This window comes from Chroicocephalus ridibundus, chromosome 4 (genome assembly GCF_963924245.1).
Source record: "Chroicocephalus ridibundus chromosome 4, bChrRid1.1, whole genome shotgun sequence".
Taxonomy (NCBI): Eukaryota; Metazoa; Chordata; class Aves; order Charadriiformes; family Laridae; genus Chroicocephalus; species Chroicocephalus ridibundus.
In genome coordinates, this window is record NC_086287.1 from 895,181 (window position 1) to 918,351 (window position 23,171).

At 48.0% G+C, this 23,171-nt stretch overlaps 3 protein-coding genes and 1 non-coding gene across 4 annotated transcripts in view; 1 reads left to right on the forward strand and 3 right to left on the reverse strand.

Annotated features, from left to right (window-relative positions):
• KNL1 (kinetochore scaffold 1) overlaps nucleotides 1-9,181 on the reverse strand; it is a 28,587-nt gene extending 19,406 nt beyond the window's left edge. Inside the window, exons 1-9 of the mRNA XM_063332266.1 lie at nucleotides 9,080-9,181; nucleotides 5,916-5,970; nucleotides 5,466-5,505; nucleotides 5,162-5,221; nucleotides 3,539-3,600; nucleotides 3,005-3,054; nucleotides 2,484-2,523; nucleotides 1,237-1,274; nucleotides 844-896 (exon numbers count right to left, since the gene is read on the reverse strand). Coding sequence (XP_063188336.1) covers nucleotides 844-896; nucleotides 1,237-1,274; nucleotides 2,484-2,523; nucleotides 3,005-3,054; nucleotides 3,539-3,600; nucleotides 5,162-5,221; nucleotides 5,466-5,505; nucleotides 5,916-5,950 — 378 coding nt within the window. The 5' untranslated portion in view covers nucleotides 5,951-5,970; nucleotides 9,080-9,181. The remainder of the gene's footprint in view (nucleotides 1-843; nucleotides 897-1,236; nucleotides 1,275-2,483; nucleotides 2,524-3,004; nucleotides 3,055-3,538; nucleotides 3,601-5,161; nucleotides 5,222-5,465; nucleotides 5,506-5,915; nucleotides 5,971-9,079) is intronic.
• Nucleotides 9,182-9,558: 377 nt separating this feature from the next.
• TRNAS-GCU (transfer RNA serine (anticodon GCU)) lies at nucleotides 9,559-9,640 on the forward strand. Its single transcript has one exon. It is a non-coding gene; the product is annotated as a tRNA-Ser (tRNA).
• A 2,584-nt stretch (nucleotides 9,641-12,224) lies between these two features.
• RPUSD2 (RNA pseudouridine synthase domain containing 2) lies at nucleotides 12,225-17,100 on the reverse strand. The gene is made up of 3 exons (XM_063331381.1): nucleotides 16,600-17,100; nucleotides 15,538-15,834; nucleotides 12,225-14,836 (listed from the first exon to the last, which is right to left on the reverse strand). Exons 1-3 carry the CDS (start codon nucleotides 17,047-17,049, stop codon nucleotides 14,024-14,026), a joined length of 1,560 nt encoding a protein of 519 aa, XP_063187451.1. The 5' UTR covers nucleotides 17,050-17,100; the 3' UTR covers nucleotides 12,225-14,023.
• A 234-nt stretch (nucleotides 17,101-17,334) lies between these two features.
• LOC134514103 (protein-L-isoaspartate(D-aspartate) O-methyltransferase-like) lies at nucleotides 17,335-23,128 on the reverse strand. The gene is made up of 8 exons (XM_063331382.1): nucleotides 22,665-23,128; nucleotides 21,374-21,478; nucleotides 21,051-21,082; nucleotides 20,442-20,546; nucleotides 19,654-19,774; nucleotides 18,853-18,938; nucleotides 18,465-18,634; nucleotides 17,335-18,130 (listed from the first exon to the last, which is right to left on the reverse strand). Exons 1-8 carry the CDS (start codon nucleotides 22,777-22,779, stop codon nucleotides 18,118-18,120), a joined length of 747 nt encoding a protein of 248 aa, XP_063187452.1. The 5' UTR covers nucleotides 22,780-23,128; the 3' UTR covers nucleotides 17,335-18,117.
• Between the last annotated feature and the right edge of the window lie 43 nt (nucleotides 23,129-23,171).

Genomic DNA, 23,171 nt, shown 5'->3' on the forward strand with positions numbered 1-23,171 from the left:
CATGTTTACTTCAAATTACATATGCTATTTTATAAATGCAAGAAACGAAATATACTAGAAGAAGCACAACCATATACATTACCCAAAACAAGGAGAGACAGAGTTTCAAACGGATCGTTATAGCCTCCTGGTATATATCTTCTCATCCACACTAGATTTGAACTGGTTTGTTTGGTTTCTAACATTCGTTAACAACAGCAAACATATGTTTTTAAGCCCTATCTTTAAACTCAACATAAAAAAGTCAGAAGCCATTGCAATAAGGGAGACTGTTTTGACAATTGCTTTGTTTGACAACACAGAGCTGTAACATCATCGCTGAAGTGTAACGCGGGTCAGGATTTCTGCGCAATTGTGCCTGTGAAGGTCTCAGCTAAGAATTCTGTGCTTTGTCGCTTGATTCAACTGAAGAAATTCAGTTACCAGTTCATGCTAATCATTGCAATTTGTCTAAAGCTTTTTAACAGCAGGAACAGAGAGTACGTATGTGCATATCCATTCTACCCAGGGAAGAAAAATACACAAGCAGGCCTATCTGAAACATAAGCTCCTTTGCATATTCTTAGATAAGAATTGAAAAGAATGGAGGAATTAGCTCGGGTAATGAAAAGTTAGCAAGCAATTTTAGAAGCAAGACTTACCAATATTGCAGTATAACACCTATCAGATTAGGAAAATACTTCAAAATATAGAAGATTAGCTTTCAGAATAATTTTATGTGAATACAAGGATTTATTTTTTAGGCAGCTGAGTTACATTTTTCATCTTTACTACACAAATTATTTGATTATATTTTGGACACTGATATTTTCAGCATCAAAAAAAATAAAAGCCTTCCCATACCTCAGTCTGCTGCACCGATGCCTGGATAGGAGCATGAAGCAAAGTGTTCATCCCTGTCAAAAGAAGAGGAAATACTCCAGTTGTTGAACTATTTTCTTATTATTTTATCCACTGAGCTGAAGACCTATGCACTCATTTTACAAATTCTGCTAAGTAAGTAAATACTATTAAAAACAAATATAACCTGAAAGTATTTTCAGTACTCCGTTCAGCACGTGCAAGAGCCACCTGTACTTCTACAACACAATGCCTGTAAACAGCTTTACGGGACAGAGCCCATTCACGCAACAGTCCTCTCGCTCAGGAAGGCTGTTCTAAGCATGTTAAAATTATTCAAACAGAATCAATAGTTTTGAATATTCATTTTGCTATTAAAACTATTTCCAAACTCACCAGTGATCTCACACGGAACAGCCTCAGGTTCTTCATTTCTACAAAAGGCAGGTTAGGTAAAGAGTTTGTTAAAAGATTTCAAAACAGAAGGCTTCAGCAATATACTGAAAAGGCATTCTGTTGCATACCTCACCTGGGACTGGGTACCAGATACCAGACACTACTTACGTGTCTGCAATATATTCTAATTTGAGTTGCAATCTTATTTTCCACTTCCAGTCCCTCAAGGGGCTCCAGGAAAGCTGGGGAGGGACTCTGGAGCAGGGAGGGGAGCCGTGGGACGAGGGGGAAGGGTTTTACATTGCAAGAGGGGAGATTGAGATGAGATCTGAGGCAGAAATTCTTTGCTGTGAGGGTGGTGAGCCCCTGGCCCAGGTTGCCCAGAGAAGCTGTGGCTGCCCCATCCCTGGAGGGGTTCAAGGCCAGGTTGGCCGGGGCTTGGAGCAACCTGGGCTGGTGGGAGATGTCCCTGCCCAGGGCCGGGGGTGGCACTGGGTGGGCTTTAAGGTGCCTTCCAACCTGAACCATTCTGTGATTCTATGATTAAGAACAGCTAAAGTCTAAGAAAGATAAATTGCTTAAGAAATAGTACATAGGAGTATGAAGGCAGGCGTTTTCAAGACCAAGAAGCCTTTGCTAGAGACTGATTTTTATATTTATGCGCACACGCATACACGGTACTATATTGGGTTGATAACTTTAAAAGCATGAGTTAATAACAGTTGTACATAAGGTGATTCGTTGCTATACATTTTAAATGTAAGAAATTCCCCTTCACACAGAGAAACTGTCTGAATTCGTTATTTCACCTACCAGGTCATTTTAATTTTAAAAATCCCATCATCTTGTTTTATCTAGACAAGAACTTTAAGGCCAGACTAACACTTTATCTACCTCTGAAGGAAAAAGTTATAGCAATAAATATCAAAGACTATGTCTATCACATACGGAATCTGGTGGGTCTTTCCTGGAAAGCATTCCCAAGCAATCAGCTTTGGAAGGACGCAGTTTCAAGCCATAATTTTTCAGAAACCGCTGTCTTTTGGTGAGTGACCACCAACACAGCTATATCCTTTTTTTGCTGTATCCCTTCTTTCACCAATCAAAAGCACTGAGCAATTTTATATCTAAATAAATATGTATGCTGCATTTCTTTGAAGAGTAGTATTTTGACGGTTGCGTGTCACGTGAAGATATGTATTTGCAGGACAGAACTCTATAGTCATGGGAATTTTTTTCAAACTTACTGATTAAGCAGCACATCATTCCTTGTATCTGCTGCACACTCTAAAAATAGTAAAAAAAAAAAATAATCAGACATTACAATGTGAGAAGCATGATGAAAACGTCAGAGACGAGTAAATTTCACAGAAAAGAATGTTCTCAAGTTCTCACTCTTGATGTGCGTTCTTATCGTGGCAAAACCCCAGAGAAGCAAAATACTTGAAAGTGCATTAGCTTTTCAGATTCTTCCTAGGTAATCTTTGACAGAGTGAATATGACATTCTGCTCAGCCTCAGCCTTCTTTTGATCTAAATCCCCAAGGCAGATTTTGTTCTAGGTGCATTTTGTCTAAGAAAATAATTCCTTTTCTGAGCTACAAGGTCCACAGTGCCAGTAACTAATGGTTTTTCAGCCAGTCCATGATAGTCAGCTGACCATATTGTTCCTTACCTGTGACTGACAGGCCTGACTTCTTGAATTCAGGCTAAAAATCTTGTTGCTAACAGTCTGTGAATCCTATCAGGAGAAGAGAATGGAGTTTTACCTGTACTTTCTGCTGTGTTATTCTTAACATCTGACTCGAAGACTCTGCAGCTAAGAAAAAAACAAAACCAAACAGTTTTTGAAAAACACAAGACTATCTGTTTTGAAGCAAAGAAAAAAAACAAAGTAAAAAGAAAAAATCAGCCCTAATTTCAATCTTTTCACCGTAGTATGTTCCGAAATGAGATATCAAAAGCCAGAAGCTTACTGAACCCAACCATATTTTCCAGCGGGAAGATGCCATTATCATATTTAAGATGGAAATCACAAAAAAACTTTAAAGGGAAACAAAAATTTCTAATTAAATTAAATTCACTGAACCATTTTTTTTTTTCTAGCTAGGAAGAGAAAATGAATAATGGCTCTCCTGGGTCTCAAAAACAACACAAAATAACAACAATCCCCAGTATGCCTTCACTGAGTACTCACAAACATACGCAAACAGCAGTTTTAGGGGGTACCACATTATTACCTATAGCTGGCATTTTATGCTTAAATAAAGGATGTAGATCTGCATCCTTCAGATCAAACTTACTTTATGGTGTTCGCAAAGCTGACACGGCGAGAGTTTTTCCTACGTTTTTCTACATTGATGTCCTGACAATAAAGAACACAACACTTTTATATACAGAGAACTGTTCTTATCCCATAAGCCACAATAAGCATAGCTTTTAATGAAACAAAAACAAACAAAACCCCACACACTTCTCAAAATAATAATCTATGATCCCAACAAGTACAACAGATATTTACCAACATTCTTAAACAACTTTGTAGCTCTCCAACTTCTCCTGACATAAAGACACCCATCTCACAAGAATTAGGATCTAAAGATCACTTTGTGAGACCTGCCTAGTTTCAAACACAAGGCACAGAATACCAGTTATAAGGATTTTTGTCTGGCATATTGTCTGGCATACTAGGGAAAGCTTATGTAGTTGCTTAGCAAGAGAGCTGCGAGACGTTTTTTCTTTAGTTTTTCATTACAAGAGCTGAAAAAAAATAGTGATACTTGTTTGTCTTTATGGGAGAAAGGGAAGGGTTCATGAAAGAATCAAAGTCACCATTTTCTCAAAATGTCTAAATGGTGTCACTGACTGCATGATCATATTAATGCAATGTCACAAGGTATGTAACAATGCAACGTTACATCCACTGGAAAGCTAATTCAGCCTACCACTGCTGCGCAGGTGTCTGCAGTAAGCTTCCCTAACCAAATAGCTCAGTCTCAGGACAGTGCAACACACGTTAAGAAAACACAAAGTATTAACATACCAGGCACTACCCGTTATATGCACATGACAGACAAAGCTGGTAAAATACTTAATTTTTTTAGAATCACATCAGCAACACAAACAGTTATGAATGATGTCACACTGCTGTATATGATAGTCTTACATTGCTCATTAGCAATACTGTCCGTCATTGTTAACAGGTATTCAAGTTTAAATGAAGACTGAGAGCCACTCTTCATACTCAAAGTTTTGAAATAGATGTGCATAAGTATTTCAGGCTCATATTTCATATTCTAAAGAAATTATTAGAGGCTTTTTCACTGAAAGCCTTATATGCTAAAAATGACTTTTCAAGTTCTGCAAGCAGCAGCAGATAAATCATATAAATATATGATGCAGCTACAACATTAGTCCATAGAACACGCCCTGGGTAGAAAAGGCATTTCAAGAGACATCCAAACTGAACAGGCCTAGAGTTACAACTTCTAAGAAACAACAGACACTATAAACATGAAATATATTCTGTACGTATTTCTGGAAGAAAATGGTTAATTTTTAGCTTTTACTTTAAATAAATTGGAAGGGTGAGTTTTTTCAGATGTAAAGCCATCTCACTGACTATACCAGTTTGTACTCTGGTGGATCAAATTTCAAGTCAAATGGACAACAGCAAGCTATGCCAGTTAATCTCTGTTTATTCCTCTTTTCTTGATAGAAGAAATATTCCGATGTAAAACAGAAGTATAAGAAAAACTCAATTGATTTCTTATAATATTTAGTACTCCAAACATTATTTTCCAGAGCAGTTATTACAAGAGTTTTTACACCTGCATTATTCAAGTGATACAGTTCAATTAGCAACAAGTTGAGGAGCAAACTGAAGATGTTAAGAGCGTTGGCAAGAAAGGACTTAATAAACCTACCTGCGTCAATTCATTCCCATTTCCCAGATCATCAAGAGGATTTCGCGGAGCCTTTAAAATCTACAAGGAAATATAATAGTTGAGAAGATCAGCTCCAGCTACAAGAGCTGATTACTTGGCTGGAGAGGGGTTCTAAGAGCCACCAGTGCCCCAGTCAATCATATCAATCTAATAGGCTCTTTCTTTGCATTTGGAATTCTTTTCTTCAACTGTGATGAGAAAACAAGTTCCTCTTTACAGCTGCCCTTTCTTTCCTTCACTCACTCACAGGGTTTTCTTTTGAGAAATGCTTTAAGTTACTCACAGAGGACAGTCGCTTCCCTTTGATGTGCTCTGTATTATCACTGGAAGGGAAAAAAGGGGAAATGGGTATTAGGGTATAAACTTGAACCAAGACGTATTTCTTGAACAGTACTGCTACATTTTTAAGGTTAATAAATTCATTTCTGATGTTTTTACAAGTGTGAAATTAAATAAACAAGCTTGCTTAGAATTGATCATTCATTTCAGCACTAGTTCCCAAAAATAAGCTTTGGAAAGTTCAGCAGATTGCCCTCCAGCCCCCATGGTCAGTTGGTCTCCAGAGTCCGCTGCCGTGAGCCTTCTTACACATCGTCAAAGAAACTCCCTGTTCTTCATCACAATGGATAACACATTGCATTCAAGAGATGCTGAAGTGCATGCACGGATTAAGTTTTGCCTCTAAATGATAATATTTATACCACAATAAAATTCTTAGAAGGTTTCAACTTACTTTTCCATGTTAGGGTCTGTGTAAATCTTGTACATTTCTGAAGGAAGTGCTTTTCCTAGAAAATACAGTACCGAAATCCAAAAATATTAATGAACCTCAGTAAGAAAGTAGCACACAACCACAACTAGATACTAATCTTAGATGTTATAATTTTTCTCACCATCTTTCTTTAGTCACAGGAATGCACTGAAGTGTAATAGGCCTCTCAAGCCCATGTTTTCTATTACGTATCATATTATAAAACAACTGTGCTAACAGTTTGAGTCTTACTAGTTAGGCATCCTTTTATTTAAAGTTAAGATTCTGGTAACTGTTGGAGATAAATGTGCTCAAACCTTATACAGTACAAAGTTTGCTAGTTTGCTCTGACACACAAGACAATTTTTCAATCGCTGCTTCTCCCTCCACCCCAAGAATATCTTCTGCAAATGCAAATAGCTCCCACTAGCAGAGAAAACTACAACACTTCTCAAAAGTTGCATAAGGGGATAAAATGAATTAACCCACGCTGACAGGATGCCAGTGCTTACACAGGTTTAATATTGCCTAACATTTCTTGTAAACTGCAACAAAATTCAGGCCTTTCAATATCAGGTCAATATTCCTCATAACTTCAGTCTCCCATGGACCTGACAAAAAAATCACCAAAAAATGTACCACAGAGTCAACACTACAAGAGCAATACGTGACATTTTCTGTGCTATTTCTTGTATTTCAGTGATGATCTTTACCTACATCTGTCCATCAATAACCACACAAAGTATACTTACAGTACAGCTATAAGCAATTTGACAACACTTATCACATTACTTTATTCTCCCCTCGCAAAACCCCAGCAAGCAATGTTGTAAGAGAAACACTTGCCTAAGCAAGGATCAAGCGATTTGTAACTAACAAGTTTTACAATTAGAAATAGAGAGATCTGCACGGAACTGCTCAGCTTCTACATTTCACAGAATCACAGGCTCTCAGGTCTGCAGGGACCTCCGGAGATCATGGGAGTCCGCCCCGTGCTCAAAGATACAGCAGATTGCTCAGGATGTTGTCCAGTCCAGTTTTTAATATCTCCAGAGAGAAGCAATCTCCCAGAGAGAACACAGTCTCCCTGGACAACCGGCCCCATCTTCACTGCGTTTGTTTCCCCCCTTATGTTTAAATCAAATTTCTTGCATTTCAATTTGTGCCCATTGCTTCTTATTCCTTCACTAGATACATCCAAGAAGAGCTTGTCTCCATCTTCTTTAAACCCTCCCATCCACTGCTCGCCCTTGTCCACCAAGCCAGTTACCTCACTGGAGGTGATTTAAGCCACAAATTGTCTCTTATTTTCCAAGCTAAAACTAAGCCTTATGCAGGAAAAAGCAAGCTCTAGGTTTAGCAAAATGCTAAATCACATAAATGCTACTGCGTAGTATTGGGATATTGCTCACAAGGCAGAGCAGAGTTCGAATTATATGGGAAGGGAAAAGGAAAAATCTTTTCAGAAATATCAGTTTGCTCAAAGATGATGTTTACGCAGAGCAAAATGCATAATGAGAAAACCTAGCCAACAGATCATTTTTTTCCAGTGAATTTCTGTTTGCTTAAACAGAAAAAAGCACTATTTTGAAGACACCATTACATGTGAAGGTATAACAAATAAGAGCCAGAGAAGTTTTTCAGAATGACATTGTACTTGAACACAGAAGCCAATTTGCTGACGTGAATTTTATTAATCTCTTGTTTTATTTTTGCAGAGTAATTCCTCTTGCCAAACCTGCAGCAGGTTTACGTTAGTACCAGCCAAAAAGGCATCTGAAGAGGCCTTGGCTTTCGGGATCAGCAGCTCTGAGGCCACGAAGCCGAGATGTTGCTTCCAGGCTGGCATCCCCACAGCAGCCTGACATGCTGGACCAGGATGAACACAACAAAGAAGGGACACAGAAGATGGCCCTGCATACAGGTGTCTGGAGAAAAGGGAAAGGACAGAGCATGGCTATGGAAAGCCCCATCTAGTCTGCCAGGAGTCTGCTATTAGGTCTATTCATCCAGAGTTCACGAACCAATCAACACGCTCAGGAGTCATTCACAGAATCACAGAATCTTAGTGGTTGGTAGGGACCTCCGAGATCATCGAGTCCAACCACCAAAAAAAAAAAATCAAAAAAAAAAATCAAAAAAACCCCCCACACCAACACCCACCTACTAAACTCCACACCCACAACCCCACACACAACACCCCACCACAAACAATAATCTTGGGCACTAGAGCATGCCCTGAAGAGCCATGTCTACACGTTTCTTAAACACCTCCAGGGATGGTGACTCAAACCCCTCCCTGGGCAGGCTGTCCCAGTGCCTGACCACTCTTTCAGTAAAGTAATTCTTCCTAATATCTAACCTAAACCTCCCCTGCCGCAGCTTCAGACCATTCTCTAATCCTTCTTTGAACCCATTTACATATCTTTGACCTACAAGCATATGGCAGCGAGTTGAAATGCTTTGTTACTCTGTTTGTGAAAAAGCATTTCTTATTATTTGTATATTCGGTAAGTACCTCCCAGTTCCACACTGTGAACATGAAGAAAATTTTTAAAAATTCATTCCTGACCTTTAGATGCCGACCCAAGCCCTCTTCGGTCTTTCCCTTCTTTGTGAGTAAGACCCTGTTTGGTCTGTGTTTCCGATTCCTTTTCGATCTCTCGCGGTTTCCCTCGCAATCCCCCGAATTGTTTCCTTTACCGCCCTGACAGGGCTGACAGCCCGGGAGCCCTCTCCAGAACCACCTCCAAATGCCAAATTACACCTCACTACCCCTTACATCGCTGTTTTCCCTGACGCGAGTTACTTCGCATCGATCAGGACTGCATTTATCCGCCAGTTTATCGGGCGATTCCCCTCACGCCTGGAGGCCGCCCCCGACTCCGGCCGCCCCAGCCGAAATCTCCTCAGGCGCGGGCCCGACGTCCCTCACCCCTCTTCCCGCCTCACCATGGAGCGCCCGGCCTGCGGGGAAGCCTCTCCGCGGGCAGGACTGATCTTCTCCTCCCGCCCTTTCTCTGCCCTCCCCTCACCGCCCGTTACCCCGCAGGGTCCGCCCCAGACACCGGCCTTCGCCTCAGCCGCTCCCGCGCTTCCCCGGCCCGGCCTCGTCCCGCCACCGACCCGTCCGCGGCCGCTCTCACCGACAGCCCCGGGCAGGGCCTTGCCGCCGGCGGGGCACTCCCAAGCTCCGCTGGGCTCCGCCGCCCCCTCTCCCGTAGGGCCGGGCCGCCGCCGCTCCGCCGTTCAAATCTAACCGCCGCCCCGCCGCGCCTGCGCCGCGCGCCAAACCGCCGCCGTGACGACGGCGCAGCTGCCGCCGTACAGCATGGCGCCCCCCTAGCGATCCGTACAACATGGCGGCCTCCGCAGAATCAGCCCGCTGCCTGACATTTCGGTATTCGCCCTCGCCAGCGCGTCCCGCCGCCGCGGCGGTGAGGCCGGTGGTCAGCGGCCGGCCCTCACAGGGTCGCTCAGTCCCGGCGCGGTGGCCTTGCCCCTCGGTGTGCCGAGGAAGGGTCGAGCCGCTGGCGCCATCTCGCAGAGGAGCGGCAGGCAGGAAAGGATGGCAGGAGCGGTCGGCGTACCTTCTTATAGGCCCGGCGGAAAAGAGAGATGCTGTGACGAGGTGGCCGAGTGGTTAAGGCGATGGACTGCTAATCCATTGTGCTCTGCACGCGTGGGTTCGAATCCCATCCTCGTCGGAGACTAAACTTTTCCCCCAACATCATTTTTTTCCCCTTAGTTCTCAGGGCCGAGGCGCTCGCTGCGCTGCCCCACGGCCCCGGCCAGCTCCCTCCTTCCCTCCCTGCCGGGGCCGCGCTCCGTGGCGTGCGGGGAGGCCGCTTCCTCGGGGGTAGGCCCCAGTCGAGGCCGACACCCCTCAGGCTGCCGCCTCCTCGGGATGATACTTCAACCCTTATGGAAAGATGGGGAAGTGAAGCTGCCGCCTGGGGCAGCCATGGAGGCGCCGTCATGGTGGCCGGGCTTTAGGCCTCATGGCCGCAGGGGTCTGTATTCACAGGGTCGGCCGCCATCCCTCTCCTCTCCTCTCCTCAGAAAGCATCCAGCTGCGGAGCCGCAGCCCCGCTGGGAACAAACTGCCCTGGATCTCTCCTTGCAGTCCCAACAAAGCCCCGTGTTCAGGCTGGCCTGGTCCCCAGTGGGAGCTTGGGGTGAATATTGGAGAGATCGGGGGCCGAGGGAGCTCCAGCCAAAGCGATTGCAGTGCCTCATGGAAAATTACGTCAAGGTTTGCTTTAGAAAAGTAATCATTGCAGTCGGCCTCGCTTTTCACGAAGTTATAGCGATCTAAAAAGCATAAATGGTTGTATTGAAGAGACAGAGGAAGGCTTTTCCTCTCTGCCTAGTCCATCAATAGTTAACTTTTTAAAAGTCTGGAGGCAGAAGTTAACGATTAACTCCCTTCCTCAAACACCTCACGGCCGGGAAGGGGCCGCGGGCACCTTCTTTGCTGGAGCGGCTGCGCCAGCCCTCCAGGCACACGCCGGGCAGGTTTAACTACGCTTCAGTCCTTCTGGAAATTAGATTATACTAAACCCTGCGCAGGAACGGCCAGATCACGGCTCTATAGCCTCTCACGTGGCACCCATAACGGACCAGTTAACACCCGGCTGGAAAAGCGTGATCCTGTGGAAGATGAGCGTCTTGGTGATGTTTTAGGGGTTTAACGCTGAGTTAATCCTACGCAGCAAAGTTCCCACCAGGGTTTGCCAGAAGATGCACATCCTCCTGGTCCTTTGCTGGAGCATAAAGAGCTGTATCAAAATACAACTGGACTAAAGGACTTCTTCCAGGACCTACACTTTGTACAGGTAACTTTATGCCCACAACCAGGACGTTTACCTCAGACCTAATCTTGGATGGGAATTTATCACAAGGCATCTCTAATCGTAACACTTTCCCTATTAGCAAAACAGCAAACACCAACTTCTTTTGCAATTTTACAGGACACATGGACTAGACACCAGCTCTGAAGTGAAAGAAAGTGAAATACGATGCAATCGGTGGCAGGCTCCTTGTGAAATCAATCTCAAATTTTCATTGTTCAAAGCATCTAGAAAACAGAAGCCCCGGGGTTTCTTCACCAGCAAGGTGTGATAATTAAAAGATGCTCAGTGCAGTCATTATGCATAGCCAGAAAAAGGAAAACCAGCACTGAGCTCCAGCTCCACACCAGGCCCTTCGGCCATCAAGTCTCCATCTACTGGCGCAAGTCAGTAAAACCCCTTTCCGATGTTTATTTCTTGCAGAGAGGGGAAAAAACCCTAAACAAAAACCAGACAATATGACTCAGGGCATCTCAAAGTCTAATTTAAAACTGTTGCCCCTAAATCTACTACCTTTTCCTTGCGTCTAAAGCTAGTAACAGCTGCAGACACCCTTATTTATATGCTGAAGGTGCCCAAGTTTCATTTACAGTTACATGAAATATGTATTTCAGTGCATGAAAAATGTGGACGACACTAGCTTTTAGCCTCATCTCTCAAACACAGGGGACCCTTTATCTCCTTTGTTTAACAAGCTGCCTGCTCAGTACTAGGCCTGGCCTTAATGCAGGATGGCAGGAAAAACAGAAAATCCAGCCTGTGGTTAAATTAGAATCGCCAGGGACCCGCAGCAGGATGCGGAAGAGCAAAGCTCAAGCCTGAGTAACTTTTATGGAAAGATTCAACACATCATAGTAGGTCGAGGGAGGTCATTCTCCCCCTCTACTCTGCACTGGTGAGGCCACAACTGGAGTACTGTCTCCAGTTTTGGGCTCCCCAGTTCAAGAGGGACAGGGAACTACTGGAGCGAGTCCAGCGTAGGGGAACCAAGATGATTATGGGACTGGAGCACCTCCCTTATGAGGAAAGGCTGAGAGAGCTGGGACTCTTTAGCCTGGAGAAGAGAAGGTTGAGGGGGGACCTGATTAATGTTTACAAGTATCTAAAGGGTGGGTTTAAGGAGGACGGAGCCAGGCTCTTTTCAATGGTTCCCAGTGACAGGACAAGGGGCAATGGGCACAAGCTGGAACATAGGAAGTTCCGTTCAAATACACGGAAAAACTTCTTTACGGTGAGGGTGACAGAGCACTGGAACAGGCTGCCCAGGGAGGGTGTGGAGTCCCCTTCTCTGGAGACTTTCAAGCCCCGCCTGGATGCAGCCCTGAGGGATGTGCTCTGGGCAATCCTGCTCTAGCAGGGGAGTGGGACTAGACGATCTCTAGAGGTCCCTTCCAGCTCTGAAGATTCCGTGATTCCGTGATCAACTGGATGATCCAGGAGAGAAAGAAATCACTTGGCTACTCTGAGCTAGCGGATGAAGCGAGCACTTGTTTATTCTGTTTCGGTACACAAGTCCTGATGCTGGTAACATCATCAACACGCGATTGCAGGAGCCTTGCCGAGGAGGAAGGCAGTCATTCCTGCGGGCCTGGTCAAGCTCAGGGCCCCAGCACCCCGCTCACAGACACCGGGGAAGCAGGGAGTCCTCCAGTAACCTGTGCAAAACGGGCAAAGCGGTAACAAAAGCTCTGCCTGAAGTGGTCTTCAGGTCATGGGGGTCTGAGAAAGAGCACAGCACGACAAGGAGAGGTGATCTGAGACCGAACCACACTCCAGCAAGGCTTTTGCCACGCTTGCTGAAAGTATCAGCTCCTCTGGATTCCTTTCTTCACCTTTAAAAAGGGCTTCTTTAACATTGTGGAAGTGTAGAACGCTACAGCTGCGCCCTAGGTAGGGACAGGGGTGCAGAGAGGGGGGTACGGAGCGACAGAGCTGGAAACCACCGGCTGCAAACAGTCCTCAAGCAACACTGAGGCTCCTCCCGGGTAAAGGTTCTGATTGTCTGCAGCAACCACTGGAGCTGGTCATTACCGCTGGCGATACGTACGGAAAAGAGAAAAAAAATAAAATAAAAAAGAACCTGAGACAGCAGAATTATTATAATAACCCTCCCAGAGGCCAAGAAGCGACCATATAAACACTGGTGAAGGTAAGAACTATAGTGATATTTATCATCCTGGAAACGTATTAATATAAAATGTATTAAAAAAAAAAAAAGTCATCTGGTTCATAAAATAGCTTTTGTTTTTCTTTAAAGCTGATTGTCACACTGAAGCGATATTAAAAACAATTCCGCACCAATCAGGAACAACTCGCCTATAGTATGATTTAAAAAAAATAACTAAAAAAGATTGAAGTCAGCAGACGGATCTCTACTTTGGATTTCTGCTGAAGTCTGAGGACGTTTTCAATGAGGCGTAAGGGACCGAGATCGATAGGTTCTCAGAAGAGAAGCCAGACGTGTTTGAGAAGGCAGGAGAAACGTCGCAGGGGAGGGGGCGGAACAGAAAAGCAAAAAAATCTACTAAATGGGCCTCCTCATAAGTCTCATACAGACAGAAACTGGGGAGTAGTACCTCCAAAAATAGGCCAAATAGAAACAGATCCATCCCTAGAGTTACTAACTTTAAATTAAGTCATTATCTGAGCCAGTTCTGAAAGAGCAATTTCAAAGCAAAGTCCACCTTGCTGACAAACAACCGGCAGAAAGTGGGTCGGCTCCACGGTGCTCTGATTTGACCTTACGGCATTCTCGGCGATAACGTTTGGGTTTTCAAGTCAGTCTGACAATAAAATACAGTAAAAATAGTTGTGTGTATGACATGACATCCAGCACATGAACGACATTCCAGCAGCTCTCGTTGTACGATACAAGAACATCACATAGCGGGCCGGAAGAAAAATCAGTTGCTGACTTTTAAGTGCAGGCACTTAATTATCTGTGTGGGTAACTGACAGCAGACCCAGAAGAGGCTGAGGTGAAAGGCCAAGCTGCCCGCGCGCGGTGGCGTTTGCTGCCCTGAAGTGCTCATTCACTAAAGGGCAACATAATTCTAGTGCTGTAGCCCCGTCCTCCCACTCATCTTTCCCAGTGCCTGTGTGCAGCCAGGCCGCCTTCCCGCCCCACCTCCAGCGCACGGGCAGTTTGTCCACCTCAACCACGCTGGAAAGCGACTCTTAGGTCTTTACAAGACGCTTTCCCGGCCAGCGATGTCGGTAGGTGTTGGATGTCCTCACTCATTCCTCCCAGTCTTCCATTGCCCACGCGGGCATCTTGGAGCAATACTCAAACTCCGCTCCCTTGTAGCGCAAGGCATGCAGGAACATCACCAGCTCCTTGGGAGACGGGTCCCGCCGTGTGATCTTACACTCCGCGCACAAAGGGTCCTTCTCTTCCGAACTCTTTTCTCCCGTTTGCCCATCCTGATTCTCACAGGAACCAAGTTCTTTATTTTTTTCCAGCGTTTCCAGGTTGCTATCAGAGTTCGGTGGACAGGCGGCTACGTCATTTCTCTCAGGATCCTTTGCATCCCTCTCGGGATCCTCAGTGTCCTCGGCAGGGCAGGAGCTCTCATGTATCGGATCAGCCCGCGCAGACTTTGTGCAGTCACTTGAATTACCACAGTCTTTATTTTCAGCGCCGGAGTTCAAGTCCTCCTCCGAAATACCCAAGATATCCAGGCTCTGTTTGGAACGATGCTCCTCTACTAGCGCCTTAAGGAGTTCTTCGTCCGTTTTATCAATCTTGCCACCTTTGCCCCTGGCGGGGCCCCAGGCTTCCATGTTATAGATGGGGTCGTTGACGATAGGATGCCCCAAATACTGCAGATGGACCCGGATCTGGTGCGTGCGGCCAGTACGCGGAAGACACTTGACCACGCTGGTCTTGCCGTTGTAACTGAGTCTCTGGAAGATGGTTTTGCAGGATTTCCCTTTGGGGTCCACGCGGCACACTCCCACTTTGTAAGACACCACCAGTATGGGCTCTTCGCAGACCACTTCATTTTCTGGAAACTCCCCCACCACACGACAGACGTACTCCTTTTCCAGCTACCGGGAGACACAACAGTAACTCTCAGAACAAAAAACTGTCTCTGGCCCGATTACAGCCCAGTCCCATCCCCTTCTCTCCTCCTCTGCAATGCAATACATTTGTAGGCAACATAGCGCCCAAATTTTATTACAAGTGAACAGGAAAGGGAAAAAATAAAACCAGAATTTAAAGCCTAATTTCTCTCATGCTTTCCCCAACTAGTCAGGAAATCAAGAACGCAAGGGCCTGGCCTATTTTCCTCATATTAAATTCAAGAGCCATCTCTCGCCGACCTTCAGTTTACAGCCTCGAAGCAAATCCTGGAAGCCAGCACCCTACAGCTACAGCTCTCTATGGGTCAAGAGCCACTGGAAAAATGAGAAAAACTTCTAAAACTGAAAAAAATATTAGATGACTGACACATTTCCACTTACAAATAAAACTGTTCTCTAACTGGTTTGCACAATCCCAGACAGTTTGCACAGTCCCTTAGGGAAGCAGATGCCTTTCAATCTAATATTACCAAAAATCAATTAATTTTTTACTCAGTCTTTTTCTCTTGATGCCTCTCATGCTTAATGCAATAAGAACAGCAAGACAACCGCAAGCTGGTTTGGGAATTTGTGCTCATTTAGACCAAAACTTTGGCTGACTTTGGACCTGTTTCAAGAAAATACCATGCAAGAGAGCCCCAAATTCTGCGTCTCTTAGCTCTCACCTGTCTCTCCCGAACCTGCTCATCGATCCTCTTGGACACCTCTGCCGTCTTGGCAAACATCAGTACTCCCGAGGTCATGCGATCGAGTCGGTGAATGGTATGCAGCTCCTTCAGATCATGCTCTTTGCCCAGGATGAAGATGACCGTGTTGTGACGAAACCTGCCGCAGGGATGAACCGGCAAAGAGGAGGGTTTGTCCACAACCACCACCTCATCGTCCTCCACCAGGATCTGGATAGGCTGGGCAGTGACCGGCGGCTCGTGGCGATGCACCGTATTCCTGAGAAAATCATTATTCTGCAAGACAGACGGACAATTAGCGTGAATCCAGCCTGCATAACAACCCCATCTGGCCACGCACAATGGGGGCTTCATATTGGAGCCCCTCTGCTGTGAGGACAGGCTGAGAGAGCTGGGGGGGTTCAGCCTGGAGAAGAGAAGGCTCCGGGGAGACCTTCCAGCCCCTTCCAGGCCCTCAAGGGGCTCCAGGAAAGCTGGGGAGGGACTCTGGATCAGGGAGGGGAGCCGTGGGACGAGGGGGAAGGGTTTTACACTGCAAGAGGGGAGATTTACGTGATATCTCATGCAGAAATTCTTGGCTGTGAGGGTGGTGAGCCCTGGCCCAGGGTGCCCAGAGAAGCTGTGGCTGCCCCATCCCTGGAGGGGTTCAAGGCCAGGTTGGACGGGGCTTGGAGCAACCTGGGCTGGTGGGAGGTGTCCCTGCCCAGGGCAGGGGGTGCCACTGGGTGGGCTTTCAGGTCCCTTCCCACCTAAACCATTCTGTGATTCGTTCTACTACGATTCTAAGATTTAGACCTACATATTAGAAAGGCATTTTTTACGCTGAGGGTGGTGAGACTCTGGCCCAGGTTGCCCTGAGAGGTGGGTGATGCCCCTCTCTGAGCAAGGTTGGACGGGGCTCTGAGCAACCTGCTCTAGTTGAGTATGTCCCTGCTCATGGCAGGGGTTGGACTGGACGCCCTTTAGAGGTCCCTTCCCTCCCAAACCACTCTATGAAGCCATGCCCGGCCCCCGCGGCCCCCAGCCCCGGGGGGTGCCCACCTTCAGCACGATGTCCAGGTCCCGCACCGGCTCCTCGTTGAGGCGGAGGCGGCCGGCGCGGGCGGCGGCGCGGTAGTAGGCGAGGGGCTGGGCGCGGAACTCGGTGCTGAAGACGTGGAGGAGGCTGCGGCCCACCCAGCGCCCCTTGCAATAGGTGCGGAAGTCGAAGTAGTAGGGGCGCACCTTGCGCAGCCCCCCCTCGAAGTAGTAGGAGGTCTCGGCGAAGTGCGCGGGGCCGAAGCTCACCCCCGTGCTCAGCTTCCGCGGAGGGGGCACGTACCGCTCCCCGCCCGCCACACGCCGCTTCTTGGGGGCCGGCGACGCTTCCCCCTCGCCCCCGGGGCCCGGCTCGGCCATGGCGGGGCGGGGAAGGAGCGGGCGGGGCGGCCGGGCCCCGCTCCGCGCCACCCCGCGCAGCCGCGCAGCCCAAAGCGCGCCGGCGCGCCGCATGGCGTGACGTACGGGCAGCGCGGCCAATCGCCGCGAAGCCACGCCCCCCTCCCCCCGCGCTCGCCGCTTCTCCCCGCCCCCGTTCCCGCGCTGGGAGAGCCCGGCGCGGGCCCCGGTTTCAGGGGAATAACTGAAAAAAAGTTGAAAAAAGATTGTATTTTCTAAGCATTCATTTAATATTTAGGCTGTACAGTTATTTATAGTTTTTTGTTGGGCTCAAAGTCGATGAGCAGTTCCCAAGGATGCACGGCTCTTACTTTTCAAAGCCGGATTCTGTTTTCTTGGGGGGGGGGGGGGGGAAGAGAAAACCCCACAAAAGCACAGAGCCTCGGGCGGAGGGGAAAGTGAGGGGAAACGGCGATTCAACGGGAAGACAACTGGCACAGAACGTGAGCTGCTGCAGATGGCTCAGGGCAGGATCACCTTTATTTCCACGAAAAAGTATCCGTTCCATCATTCCAGCGGTTCCAGAAGAGCCCTCATGCCTCCCTGCGCCCACCTGAGCCCCCCAGCACCAGCGGGAGGAGGAAAAAAAACGAGAGACTGTAATCTTTCTGAACCCCAAAATTCTCAGTGTTGCAACCAGCAATTAAATTAGTTGATGCAAGAGGGGAAGAGAACATGCTCTCGTAATTAAACTTTGACGAACCAGGGTAGATCGCCGCTCTGAAACAGTAATTGCGTCTTGTTTTCTTCAAGCATTAGGCAGAGTAGTCAATATTAAAGAGTATTTTTAGTGAAGATTTAAGTATTCCTGCCTGCATTGGGAATTCCCTGTGAATAGATGGTACCTACAGCTTACCAGGAGGACAGCCGGAGTTATCTGCATCCACGTGCTGCCTGGGAGCAGACATGGCCTCCGAGAGTCTCCCCTGCTCCTGCTGCCGGAGAAACACCCTTTTCTCCGTCCATCCCTCCCTAACAAGCTCTGCGAAAGCAGGATTTGCCCTCGCAAGCGCCTCTGCTGAGAAAGCTTCTGCTCAAAAAGCAAAACCAGGCAGCCCATCTACAGTCACCAGTCCTGTTCCCGAGCTTTCTGAGGTCACGCTAGAGATATCCATCCCGCTGTCAGAATTCATCCCTGAGGCAAAGAAAAACCAACAGTTACTACTCACGGCCTCCAGTTCAGCGACAGAATCAACACGGCTACAGTGTTTATGAAAGTGCACAGGCTCCAGAAAAAGAAAAAAAGAAAGAAGAAAAGCTCAAGTCCTCATTCTGCAAGCGCTATCTAATAGAAAATGCATCCTGCTCCCCCGCTGTGCCTCACCACAGCCAAACTCTTCCTTCTCTCTTTCACAACCAGCATCTGCTGGGAATCCAGGACTCTGTCAGTAAAGCCAGCATCACGGACAGCGAGCTCACACAGACAGCCGTGAGGAAGAAACGTTCCTCAGGGGAGAGCAAATTTTTACCGAGGCCACTGCTTTTCCTTATCTGTCAGGGGAACGTAGATGACGCCCATCAGTTGCGTTTCGACGATCTGCCCATCGCTCGTTTTGTCGTACTGCATCAGAACTTGGTTTGCGCCTTCGGGACCAACAGGCAATATCAACCGGCCTCCCGGCTTCAATTCATTCAGCAGCTGGCACGCAGAGAAACCAGAATCAGCAGAGCCGAGAAGAGACAACAGAAATAAGCCACACTGCGAAGGTTGTAACACCCTGAAAAGCACGAGCTTGGCAGCTTCATATTAGACAGACAGAAAAAGCAGCTTCCAGTGGTTCCCTAATTATTAGGTTTTTTCAAAGCTACTGGCACAGGCAGCCCACGGCAACAGACGCCCAGCAGGACCACTCTTACCTCCTTTGGTACAGTTTCTGCTGCTGCGCCAACGTGGATGGCATCGTATGGAGCTTCTTCAGGATATCCCTGCCTGCCATCTCCAACTGCAGCAGGAAAAACATGCAGAAAAGACTTTTGTTCTGATAACAACTCCCCACAAAAAATAATTCATAGAATCACTGAATGGTTTGGGTTGGAAGGGACCTTAAGGATCATCCAGTTCCAACACCCTGCCCTGGGCAGGGACACCTCCCACTAGATTCTTCCTATATCCTTTCAGCTGAACTCTAGATGATGAAAACTTTGCAACGAGGCTGCGATGGGAATTTGAATTTTGTTGGTTTACTTTTTCAAAAAGGGGGTGAGATTTCTGGAACTGAGCCATGCGAGGAGGAGGAACAGTCAAAGCCAGGAGGCCCTTCCAGTAACACAGTGGCTTTGTGCAGGCCTGAGATTCCAGACACAGGAAGAACTGACTCAAGTTATCCCTCCCAAAAACCCACAACAGTGTGTGCAGGCTCATTCCGATAAACTAAAACCCAGGTGCGGTACAACCCCTCTGCTCTGAAGAGCGTCGCTTGCTGAATTAAGGTAGTCAGGGCTATGGTAAGACTGCTTGTACCACTAGATACCACTCGTTTACACGGCAGTGCTCAGGCCAGCGTGGCACGGGCCTTACTCAGCCACTGGTTTCTGGCAACGCCTTGGCAAGCATCAACGCAAACGGCAACAACTGCTCAGGGAAGCAGAGCTCAGCAGGAGCCACAGCAAATGCCCCATCCCAGGGGGGAAGAAGCACCAGGATCCCAGAGAGCTCACCCACAAGCTTTACACGGCCAGAGCTGAGCAGCGTTGGATCGTCTTCTTGGACGTTTCTGATGGACTCGTGTACCAGCTCTTTAATGTGCTCTACACCCACAGCTTTCCCCGTTGGGCCCATCTGAAAAGAAAAACAGCAGACAAACACCTAACACCTCCCACGTGGTAGAGAGGTATATTTTATAGGGCAAGTTACTGTGGGGAGTGGAGAACTGGAGAATTTCCAGGAAGAAACTTAAGAGCAGAGTTTCCGAACAGGAGGCAGCAATACCCTGTCCCCTGGTTTTAAGGCTGAGCAGTCCCAGTGCTATCAGCTACTTGAAGGATACACAGACACCGCCTATGGGGATTCCTGGGAATCCTTCATTTCCAAAGAAATATTTATTTGGTAGAATTAGCAGCTTCCATGGCCGGGCCAGTTCTTGACTAACCAACCTCCTGAGAAGAGTAACTTGACCAGCTCTCTAGCACTTCACAGAAAATAATTTCAGGAGTTTAAAAACCAAAGAAACAGACTGTGACTGTCTGTTTCTAGACAGTCTACAGAACTAAGAACCTACAATGGACTTGCACAGAGGCTTAACGCACTCCTCTTGACCCGCTCCTACAAAACATCCCACGGCAGGTGCAGCAGCCATTTAGATTCCAAAACTGACTGTATTTGGTTTTACTACAAGCTGGTCTGGGACGAGTTTTCCCCTTCCCCCCTGCAAGAAGCGCGTGCCGCTGCAGCAAGCTGCCCATCCTGATGTGCCGCACCAGCTAGAACCGGAGTCCGGTGAGCTTACCATCCTGGCAAAGCAGGCCGTGAGATATCCGCTTCCAGAGCCAACGTCCAGCGCTTTCGCACCTTCCACAAGCTGATCCTTCAGCAGTTCCAGTGCGTGGGCATGCTGCGTGGACAACAAGTACAAGGAGGTGGGAAAAATCCCATTTTAGTTTCCTCTCCTAAGATTTTTTTCTTGTTCTGAGCATTATCTGCTCCGGTTTCAACACAGCGCTCCCGGCATTTTGTCTGACACGTTCAGAGTGAAATTCAAGTGTTTGATCTGGAAGAGCTTTTTGCAGGACAGCATTTGGGAAGAGGTTCAGTAATAAGATGTGAAGCAGCGGGGAAAAAGGGTCTCATGCGAAGAAGGTACAAGATTAACAGTTAGCCTCAGCTGCACAGAACTCCTGTCCAAGCATACTTTTAAAGCAACTTAAACAGCACAGGGCAAACTCTTCTTAAAAACAAAAGAGCTTCACATATACAGTGCATAAAGAAACAAGTATGATAATCACATCCGCGGGATCTGTTTGACCTTTCTGCTTTAGTTTTTAAGAAAAAATAAAATAAAAAATGGCAAACAAACAATTTGTTCCATTTCTGTTAAAAGTGAAAAGTTTCATCTTACCATATGCGGTGCGCTGATTGTAGCCTTGTATCCTAAAAGGAAACAAGTGGCAAAAGTTATGTGATACAGAAAATTACTATTAAAATTACTGATATGAACAGTTCTTTTTTCTCCTCTACTTTCCGCTAAAAATTTCCTCTGGATCCCACAGCTGAAACAGGGATAGGGTTTGCTCTACCTGACCCATCGTAAAACCCAGCCGCTGTTTTGGGGAGAGAGCACCAAGCACAGGGAGCGGGACCTGCCCAGCCATCGCGCGCCCTGCTGTCCGCGTGAGGAGCACAGTCGATGTGCACAGCGAAAGAACGGTGATGGGTACTCACCGATAGATTGAGGAGAATCCATGTATGGGAAATACTTGATGTAGTGACCTCTGTCCGTGGCCAATAGCACATCAAACACTCGCTGGGATTTAATTATCCCTTTTTCTGGGAGAAGGGGGAAAACAGAGAAAAATAACTTAAATCCTCCATCCTGTAGCAAGGGGAGGTTTGGAAGGGGGAGGTACAGTTCAGGGAGTTAGTGGGAGAATTCAGTGTTAAGAATCTGAGAAGGGACAGAAAACAAAAGCGCAGATGGAAGCGCGTCCTTTTCAGTTTCTGCTACACCGAAGGAAATCTCGTTATGGACCCAACCCTCAGCCCGGTCTCTCAGAGGACGGTGACTTCCACCCACAGTGTTTCTGGGGCTGCTAAAGTAATCAAAGATCATCGCACCAGAGGGGAAGCACGGGCTGAGGATGCTTCAGCATCCACGGGCTCAGAGTGATGTCTCATTGTGTGGCATTTTAAAAGGTGTCATGCATTTACCCCTCCAGAGCAGCGGAAGGAAGGCCATGGATAGAAGCGTGGGCAGCAGGGCGCGGGGGGGATTCTGCCCCTCTGCTCCACTCTGGGAGACCCCCCTGCAGTGCTGCCTCCAGTCTGGGGCACCAACAGCAGAAGGACACGGAGCTGTTGGAGCGGGGCCAGAGGAGGCCCCGGAGATGCTGGGAGGGCTGGAGCCCCTCTGCTGGGAGGACAGGCTGAGAGAGCTGGGGGGGTTCAGCCTGGAGAGGAGAAGGCTCCGGGGAGACCTTCCAGCCCCTTCCAGGCCCTAAAGGGGCTCCAGGAAAGCTGGGGAGGGACTCTGGAGCAGGGAGGGGAGCCGTGGGACGAGGGGCAAGGGTTTTCCACTGCAAGAGGGGAGATTCAGAGTAAAAATAAGGAAGAAATTCTCCATTATGAAGCTGGTGAGCCCCTGGCCCAGGTTGCCCAGAAAAGCTGTGGCTGCCCCATCCCTGGAGGGGTTCAAGGCCAGGTTGGACGGGGCTCGGAGCAACCTGGGCTGGTGGGAGGTGTCCCTGCCCAGGGCAGGGGGTGGCACTGGATGCCCTTTAATGGTCCCTTCGCACCCAAACCATTCCGTGATTCTATGACAGCCTTTCCTGCCACTTCTGGCGTAACACCGTGTTTCCAATTATAAATAGACTGAGTTCAGACTGGGACAAATGCTGAAACACAGGCGATATTAACTCCAGCATTTCAGAGCAAACAGCATCGCAGTGTACCGCTGTAGCACGCCAAACGGCCGGACACTGAGGTGCCGGCGGGTTCCCCCGGGGCCGGTACTCACTGTAGAGGTTGTTGACGAGCTCGGGGTGCGTCTTGCCACTGGAAGTCCAGGCCATCGTCCTGGCAAAGAGCAGTCCCATGAGTGCGAGGAGGGCGGCGGGTGGCAGAGAGCTCATCCCACAGGGAGGGCAGCCTGCCGAGGGGGAATTCACACCCCCAAACTGAATATTTCCTCACTGCGACACAATCCCGCACTTTATTCTACCATCCGAGGGCCGTCAGGGCTCGCACGTTGCACGGAGCAGGCTGTCAGCCCGAGAATCGACACGGGCTCCCGGCGAGACAGGCTCTGGGCCCAGCCCCGGGAGGTGACAAGGCCCGCACCGCGGCGCAGGGAGAACCCTCCTCCCCGGCCCGGCCTGCCCTTGCTGGGGAAGGGCCGAAGCAGGCCCCAGCCCGCCCTCTGCCCGGTGTAACGGCGCACTCGCCTCCGCCGCGCAGGAAAACTTCCGCCCTTCGCCAAGATGGCGCCGCGGCCGAGTCACTTTCCCCTCACGCGGCCCGCCGA

Coding starts and splice junctions, on each gene's coding strand:
- RPUSD2 (XM_063331381.1), bottom strand. CDS start 17,049: ATGCGGCGCGCCGGCGCGCTTTGGGCTGCGCGGCTGCGCGGGGTGGCG. Junction 15,835..16,599: donor ACCTGGACATCGTGCTGAAG/GTGGGCACCCCC, acceptor TCTGTCTTGCAG/AATAATGATTTTCTCAGGAA. Junction 14,837..15,537: donor AGCAGGTTCGGGAGAGACAG/GTGAGAGCTAAG, acceptor GTCTCCCGGTAG/CTGGAAAAGGAGTACGTCTG.
- LOC134514103 (XM_063331382.1), bottom strand. CDS start 22,779: ATGAGCTCTCTGCCACCCGCCGCCCTCCTCGCACTCATGGGACTGCTC. Junction 20,547..21,050: donor CAATCAGCGCACCGCATATG/GTAAGATGAAAC, acceptor TTGTCCACGCAG/CATGCCCACGCACTGGAACT. Junction 18,939..19,653: donor TGGCCGTGTAAAGCTTGTGG/GTGAGCTCTCTG, acceptor TTCCTGCTGCAG/TTGGAGATGGCAGGCAGGGA.